This window comes from Sander vitreus, chromosome 22, assembly GCF_031162955.1.
Source record: "Sander vitreus isolate 19-12246 chromosome 22, sanVit1, whole genome shotgun sequence".
In the NCBI taxonomy this organism is placed as follows: domain Eukaryota; kingdom Metazoa; phylum Chordata; class Actinopteri; order Perciformes; family Percidae; genus Sander; species Sander vitreus.
The window spans coordinates 16641859-16650979 of record NC_135876.1 but is presented as its reverse complement, the minus strand read 5'-3'; the positions used below and the strand labels follow the sequence as shown (position 1 = coordinate 16650979).

Below are 9121 nucleotides of genomic sequence, written 5' to 3'. Positions count from 1 at the left end.
AGTCTCAGTGGTTTTTCGGAGCCTGTTCACACAAAGTAAAAGGAGCAAGTTGTTTGGGTCTCCTTGATTTTTTTTTTTTGGTTTTGTTTGCTTGTTGGTTTTGTGTTGTGGAGACAGGGTTTTTGCGCACTATAGTTCATGAAATTGTTGTACTGCTGCTGGTGTGACTCAATACAAATCTCCATGGTGACAATTAACTGATCGCTAATCCCTTCCACAAACAGTAATTGTCCAATCATACCTTAACAACTGGGAACTAGTCATGGCACGTCTGTCAAGGTTTGGATTTCTCTTACGGTGTGTTGAAGCAGTGTTCGGGGCTCTAGTAAGAACAATATTCTGCATTCTGAGTTCGGAGGGTGGTGTCTTTTTTAAACTGCATTCGATAGCATGTCCAGCTAACTAGCTTATAATCTACAGTAGTAATGAAGCATTACCCAGTCCAAGGAGTACATCATACACTAATTACATTAGTTTGCAAGGTTATAGGTTACGTTAAAAAAAGCCCTTTGGTCTGTTGCTATTCAATGATGTTGCTTTATTTCTATGTCTTCTACATGGATCATCAACTGGTGAGGATGCTGACTTTTTGCCCGCAACATGTAGCTTCAGTCTTTTGGCATTATATCATGTAGCCATCAAGTGCATATTTAAGACCCCTTTTAAATGTTCCAAAATATAGCATTAGGTGACCAAAAATAGGCTACTCACTCTATGGTCATCTGACGCCTCGGCCCTGCTGGTCTTGGTTGTCTTTTCCAGTTTGTTTTTCAGGATCCTGAAGATCCAAGTGAGGAGTAAAACTTCATGTATATTAATGCTCACACAGGCTCTCTCTGGGTTGGCATCGACGACAGCATCCGACAATAATTGCCCACACTGAAGTTGACTACATTTACCATCAACACCAATTGGACATCCACATAAAGGGTGGCATATTTCCCTTTTAATTAGGTCACTAACTATTACAGTTGACAAAATCTGCCAGCAACAGCAACAAAATTGAAAGTCAGCGGATCAAAATGAGAAGCCTGCTTCTGTCTGTACCTTCTGAAGTCAAAGATCTATTGTTTTAAAAACTACTAAGAATTTTGTGTGTCAAATCTGCCACTGTTAACATTGAAACTGCATTATGTGCTTCATGAGAATGGAACACTTGACAAGCGTAACATCAGTAACTAAGAGGGGTGTGGCTTAGCAAACGACCAATAAGCAACATGCATGGAAAGGCAGATTACAACCCGACAAAACAACTTGACAAAAATATTGTGTTACTGTTTCAGAGTTGTAATATAGCCTGTCCAGTTGTTGTTGTGCTATATTGAGGTTGGCTTGATCAGGCAGGTAGAGACACAACTGGGTCAGTCAGCTACAATGGACATGGAGCATAATACATAACCACAGCTATATATGAGCTTTCCTCATGTCACTGTAGGCTATACCTGACAGACCCGGCCAAACCAGCATATCCTCTTCTTCTTGTTGATAAACTGCACTTTACAAGCTAGCAGCATCAAAATTCAGCATGGATATGTAGCCTGTGTGTGTGGGTGGGTGTGTGTGTGTGGGTGTGGTGTGGTGTGTGTAGCAGGCAGAAAGCCAGCTTGACCCAACTTCAGCTTTTCAGCTTTAGTGCAGGGCTCCAGACAGCTGTGCCACAAACACGCTGCTGTGGATCACCGCAAGGGCCTTTTTATTTAGGTCACATTCTGTGCTTCAGTGGCCAACAGAAGGGATCTCTGTCAACTGCAATGAATACCTTTAGTTGGACACAGCCCACTTTTTAAGTGCCCTGCAAGAAGCAGACACTGTGCATGTCTGTGTGGTAGGCTATGTAGTGTGCGCTTTGTGCGAGTTCCCTCTTGTGAGTGTATTGCAGATGAGGTTAGGGATTGACCACTGTATATTTTTTCATTTTCACTCTAACAATGCAAGTGTAATATATTGGCTTATTCTCTCCCAGAATGATTTGATACACTGGTTTAATACAGACAAGGAATTGCATGAATAATTTCCCCAATTTTTCAATTAATCCAGCACCCAGTTTATAGCCACGTCAAAGAAAATAATAGATCTGACTCGCTCTATATTCACACACATAAATATATCCTGCATGTGCTCTACACAGTGTCCTCTAGTTATGTAAAGAACTGACATATTTCATTCCGCTGCTCTGTCTCCCTCATTTTCTCTTGTTATGTTTCCTCCCTTCGTTCTCGTTCCTCCACCTCCTCCTTTTTTATTTATTTTTTATTTATCACAGTGGCCTTTGGTAGTGCATTATAAATTGCAGTAATGAAATCCCCGCCCAGGCTTGGCCCCACCGCTGTTACAGTGCTACACCAGGGTGCGTAGGCTCTTATTATTGTCTCGTTAGCTTCACCTCCAGTCCATTGGAAACGGTGTGGGTTCAGTGGCTAGCCAGCCACAGCCCCAGATGGGTAAGGAAGGCAGTTTTAGGGCCCTGATGGATGCCATTGTTTTCATGTCACCATGTAAGGGAAAGGTCGTTTATTGCCGCTTGCCTCGACCGGCCCAGAAGCTGTCAGCTTGGGTTTACTGGCCAATTAGTTTGCCATTAGAGGAGAACTAGAGGGAAAGTGTGGGATCAGGCTGGGATCATTTGTTGTGTTTGTGGGTAGGGGGATGTGCATGTGCGCACACTAAGCAGGTGTAATGTGAAGTAAAAAAGAAATGCACTTTTTGAGTACTACCCTTGAACGAATATAGCACACACTTGAGATGAAAATAGAGTTGAACTCTTCTTGATACTTCTTCTTGCTTTGTTTCTCTCTGTTTCCTCGATCCCCTGTCAAGCTTTACCTGAAATCTAAAAGATGACAACAGGGAAGTGGGTGAGGAAGCTTGAGGACAGACTTGGATGTCAGGGAAAAAGCAGCCAAGTGGCTGCTATATTTAGAGATTCTCCTTTTTGTTTGTTTTGATGGGCAAAAATAAAAGAATAGGTCCAAGTTTCGTCAACATCAAGTTTTCTACTGAAAAGCATCTTCTTCAAATTAAAGCAGATAAATACACTGTGCTTTTGAGTGCATGCAAATATGAGATATTTATAATTCTCTTTTCTGTCTCTCTCTTCTTGTTTGTTTGTCTGTTATTCCTCATGGCTGTGTGTTTCTTTGTAGAGCTAGTGTTGGGGCCTGTGCAGACTTCCCGCGGCAGCAGTTGGATGTGCACGTCGATCCGGCCACGATGACAATGAAAGGCCTGTCCAGCAGCCGTAGTCACCACCACACGGTGACTTGCGACCCCTCTTACAACTCCATGACCATGGGGCACTCGGACCGTCGGTCCTACTTTCTCAACCCTGGGGAGGCTCATCCTGCTGACCACCCCTGTTACACCCAGCGCAACACCTTCCAGTCTGAATGCGATGCCTACCCTGACCTGGCCAGCTGCACCTTCCCTCGCAGACATTACAGTTCTCACCATGACCTGAAAGAGGAGTGTGGCCCTATGGTGCCTTATACTGGGCCAACAGGGAACAGTAAGGGAGGTGGAGGAGGTGGTGTAAACAACAACCGAATCCCTTCTAATCTACTAGAGCAGTTTGAGCGCCAAGCACCGGTGCAGCGTGAAGGCTACCACACACTGCAGTACAAGCGCACTGCAGTAGAACACCAACGTAGTGACAGCCCTGGTCGAATCCGCCATCTTGTTCACTCTGTCCAGAAGCTTTTTACCAAATCCCACTCCCTGGAGGGGCCCTCAGGGTCTGGTGGTGGAGGTTGTGGGAGGATGAATGGCAGCAAATCCAGTCCTGATGACCCACCCTCCTCTTCTGGCACCCTGAAGCACAGTAAGCGCAGTAAGAGCAAAGACCGCTCCAAGTCAGAGCCTAAGATGCACACTGCTATCTCAGGCTACTGGAGCTCTGACGACACGCTTGACCGGGAGATGTGCCTCTACCCCCATCACCACGGGGGCAGCAGTGGAGGCCTGCCTACAGGGGTCATGACCATGGGGCGCCACCCAGACAAATCCCAGTCGCAGTACTTCATGGAGTCCTACAACACCATCAGCGCCCACTCTCTCAAGACGTCACGCAGCAACAACGATGTGAAATGCTCAACGTGCTCCGGAGGCAGCAGCGGAGGTATGCCACTGGTGGGAACCCTGGATGGCAAAGTGCAGCTGAAGAAGAGCTCGTGGTCTTCTACTCTGACGGTGAGCAGAGCAAGAGAGGTCTATCAGAAGGCCTCAGTCAACCTAGATAAAGCTCTAGTGAAAGCCGAGCAGGGACGCACCTGCCACTTCCTACAGGTAGGACAGTTACAACAGCCCCACCTCTCGCATGTCATGCATCCTGCGGTGTGAGCTGCTCCTCCATGCTTTTGTTATTTCTGCATGTATCTCTGCATGTGTGTGTGTGTGTGTGTGTGTGTGTGTGTGTGTGTCCTTAGAGGGGATCTTTTCATTCTGTGTGTCTCAAATAAGTATTGGTATCATGTTGACTTATCCCTGGTATCATCATAAAACATTTAGCAAAATCATCACATGTCATCTGCTCCTCTGTGTGTGAATGGGGAAAGTAAAAGGCAGAAAGCGAGAGTGAGAGAGGATAAAAGACAGAGTGTGGCCTTGCATTTTAACAGCCTGGAAAACAGAGCGAGCAGATCAAGGAAGGTTGTTGTCGCTGCAGTACGGCAACTTTCTCCCAGTCTAAAAGAGCTATCGCTTTTTTTTCTTGAAAGGGAGACGGAAAGGAAAATCGGGCTTTCAAGGAGCGCAGCCTGACAAGTTAGTCTGCAGACATTTTTGGAATCCTTAAAACAAGATGTGCTATAGCTTCACCTGCTGGGATGGAATCCTGTAGTCTGTATTTGATGTTCATACATACATGTACTCACATGTACACATTTAAATGAATGCTGAACCTTTTCATGCACTGGTGCAACATTCACAGAACATTTGTAAATATGCTGCAATATACTGTGAGGGTAATAGGATTAAAAAGTATGACTTCATTTAGTTAATTACATTTTCTCCATAACATTATATTCTTTTGACATCATCACAGACCCAGTCTTCCCCAAGACGTTGGAACAGTCTGTAGTTGCCCCTGACATTAAAGTCAGCTTGGTTTCCTAGTTACACACCGGTCTGTTGAATGATTCTCGCTCTGTATCTCATTTCTTTCACTTCAGAGCTGGTGCCCTAACAGCCACTCACATTGGGACTGCAGTGGTTCTGCTGAACAAAACCCCCTTTGTTTTCCCTCTCTCTCCATGTCTGCTGTCTTTGACTCTCTCTCTCTTTCAGATTAGAGATGGGAAATAGCTTTGCCTCCTTTTATTTTTACCTTCATTAGTGTGTGTGAAAAGTCAGGAGAGTAGGCAGAGGCCAGGGTACTGCAACATTTTGTCAAAACCATTAATTCCATGCTTTTGATATGCTGCATGCATCACAGAACAGACAAAAGGAGGCCTCCAGCACTCACAAGCTTATGGTATGATCAAGCCAGACCCTGCATTGATACAGTTACTAGTGAATCTTTTAAGGCATGAAAAGCGCTTTGTGATACAGGTATTTATATCAGGACAGGGTAGAAAATGTTGCAGCCTTGCTTTTATTCATGTGTAAGTCTGTACAAACTCTCATGTCTGGAGGGTGACCTGTGTTTGGTCCCTTATCCTCACCTAATCTCTACAGGTGCCTCAGGATGACTGGAGCGGTTTCTCTCCACTGGGGAAGGATGACGAGATCCCGTGCCGGCGGATGCGCAGTGGCAGCTACATCAAGGCCATGGCAGAAGAAGACAGCGGCGACTCAGACTGCAGCCCCAAACCCTCGCCCAAGGTCCAGGCACGACGAGCCAGCTACCTAAAGGCCACACAGCCATCCCTCACAGAGATGACCACACTCAAGTAAGTGTGTATTAGGGCTGGAACAGCAAGTGCAAAATCACAATTTCCCAGACCCCAAGGAGATGTCTTTAAATTGCTTATGTGTACCCAACCAATGGACCAAAATATCAAAATATTAGATTTACAATATAAAAAGACAAATCATCATATTTGAGAAGCTCAAACTAATCAATTGCCATTTGTGCTTGAAAAATGTTTTTGTTGATTTATTTATTTTCTGTCATCTACATAATCACTTAATTGACTAATTGTTATAATATTAATGTGTGTTTATGTGTGGTGTACAGTAACCTTATGCCGGCCTGTACATGCTTTTTTTTTTTAAGATTATTTTTGGGCTTTTCCGACTTTAATTGATAGGACAGCTAGGTGAGAGGGGAGGAAGAGGGGGAAGACATGCAGCAAATCGTCACAGGTCATACTCGAACCCTGGACCTCTGCGTCAAGGCATAAGCCTCTCAGTATATGTGCGCCTGCTCTACCCACTGAACCAACCCGGCCACGCCTGTACATGCTTTTGAACATTATGTTCAAGTTTTCATTGTGGTCATACTGTGCAGTTTCAGTGAAACAGATGGGAGAGATAAAAGGAATGAAAGGAAAAGAGAGAAGTTGACACAGATGGAGATGAAGACAGTCAGTTACTCAAGCGTCTGCCTGGCAGCAGGCTGGCTTATGACTCTCAGTGGCCACAGCTTAATTATCTGTTCTGTGTTTACAACTTCTATTTTCATACAGTAGCTGACTTCTGAATCTCTACAATGACATAAAACACATTGGACAGACTGAGCCTTAATTGAAAATACACGATGCCTGTTCATGTACTGCAGTCTCTTCAAAAAAAAGAATGCCATGTTCTGAAGAAATGCATTGTGGGTTGAGAACATGCAAGAGAGAGAGTTTCTCTATCTTTTTGAAAGATCTGAAGTTAAAAGCCGAGCTTCATCATTTAAAGATTTCCATGAAGTTGTTTTGTGTTGCATAAGGCATTCTCTGCTCAGCCGCATATCTTTGACAGCATGATCTCATAAAGTATTCAGCAATATTAGAGTCCATCAGGAAGATTTCTCACTTAGCAGAGTCTTGAAACATATCAAGTTGACAACATTCTCCCCAATTAAGTCCACATAAGTTAACTTGAGCTAACATCTCTTTCTGAAATAATAGACCATACCAATTTCAGAATTACAAATTGGGAGCAAGAAGAATGTCATCCATAATAAAAAAAATGTTCCTGATAATATGACTCATATTCCAATGAATCATATTAACATTGCACTGAACAAGTTCATTGCTGATATCGGGATTGCCGCAACATTGGCAAAAAGAAGTTCATTGGAGGAAGAACCATCACACAGGTTTAACAAAAGCAAAATAAACACCAATGCCTTTTTACAGACCAACTTCTTGGTTTAAATTTCAGTAATCATGCATGGACATACAGTATTTTTGTGTGCAATGAGGGATTATTATTGCGGTGTCAAGTGTTAGTGTGATAGAAATGACACTGAATGGCTAAAAGGAGATGTAATAAAACAGAAATGTCCCTTACTTTATTATTATTGTTAAGACCTAACTGTCTTAATAATAATAATAATAATATATAATAATAATTTCCATCATACTGCCTTAAAGGTCCAATGTGTAGGAATCTCTTCCATCTAGCGTTGAGATCATATATCGCAATCAACTCTCTTGCGCCACGCAGTTCAAAGTACGAAATTACAGCTACGGTAGCCTTCACGCTTCAAAAAGCCGGTCTCTTGCTCTTTTCAATATCATTTTTCTTTTTCTGGGCGAAGAAGAAGACTCCTGTTCCTGAAATTTGGATTTTGAAAACGTGTGGTCCTCCATGTTTCCTTCTTCAAACTTGCCGGTGCCGGGAAGCTACGATACCCATTAGCAGCATTAGCAGCACCTGTGAGTTTATCATGTGACAGCGAAAACACGAAAGGCAGAGCAGTATGTCCTGTATGTCCCTTACTGGCTAACGTATTTCAAGATGGCGCATGAATATGGAGTGTCTACCCCAGTTCATGCAAATGCAAATGTAAAATTTCAAGCCAAAAGGAATACTTGGAATTGATGGTGGTGGTAAATATTAATGAAAAAGGACAAGTTTGTGAACGGGCAACACAGATTTTGATAATGAACAACCAAACACGTTACACACTGGACCTTTAAAACACTGAAAGAATAGGGGACACAAGTGTTATGTTGCAGCACAGGGCTGTGACTGATTAGCTGTGTAATATAGAGAGAAGAGAAGAACACCACTGGGTGCTTAGTCATTGTTACTGGTTGCACAAACACACACACACACACACACACACACACACACAATCTTATGGAAGTGCAAGTGGCCCAGCTTGGGGCCCACTAATGACTTGAATTTGGCCCGGGGAATGCCATCATCATCTGATGGAACCCATTGGAACAAACCAAGCTGCAGTGCTGCACATTGGAGATAGAGAATGAGGAGGGAGCAAGTGACGTCTTTTCACACTGTGCTTTTGGGAGCTGGCACAAGTCTGTGTTACACTCCACAGTGATTCAGTAATCAGCTTTGTTGTTCCATATGTTTCAGAGCCCATTTTTTGACCATTGTGTCCTTGACTACTTTCTCCTGAGAAGTTGTATGATTTGTTACTCTCACCCAATGCTAACCTTCCTCCTTATTAAAACACACAGAGCATAGATAAAGCATGCATTTAAATGACTGGGATTATTCCTTGCAGACAAACAAACTCAGGAAAAAATACATCCTTTCTTCTCTCCCTCAGTCACTAACAGTCATCTTTCTCTTTGCCGCAAATTCATTTATTCCTGGCCTAGATTTTATCATGTTTATTTTTTTATGTCTCAGCAAGAACAGACATCCTGAATAATGGGTTGCAGTAATCACATCTCCATCTTTCTGTCCTTCCATCCCTCCAACCACAGTCATCACTCAAGACTTAGACAGTGACTAAGAGGAGGGGGAACGAGGAGAAGGTAAAAGGAAACGGAGGATAGTGAATTTGGACCAAGATTACTTCTCAAATGAGGAAGCAGGAGGGAACAACTGACTCGGAAGACAAGGTGAAGCAAACAAGGGGACTAAGTGAGATGATTGAGAAGATGGGGAAGAAGTCAAACGGGAAAAAAAACAGATCCAGGATTATGTGAACAGTCAGTAATGCTGTAGAAAACAACAGATGGCTTTAGCCAGTCCTGATCCTTGACTGGCAGAGTGG

At 43.4% G+C, this 9121-nt stretch overlaps 1 protein-coding gene across 1 annotated transcript in view; it reads left to right on the top strand.

Annotated features, from left to right (window-relative positions):
* Positions 1 to 3210: 3210 nt before the first annotated feature.
* LOC144537230 (disks large-associated protein 1-like) overlaps positions 3211 to 9121 on the top strand; it is a 41253-nt gene continuing 35342 nt past the window's right edge. The window contains exons 1-2 of the mRNA XM_078280767.1: positions 3211 to 4281; positions 5671 to 5885. Coding sequence (XP_078136893.1) covers positions 3211 to 4281; positions 5671 to 5885 — 1286 coding nt within the window. The remainder of the gene's footprint in view (positions 4282 to 5670; positions 5886 to 9121) is intronic.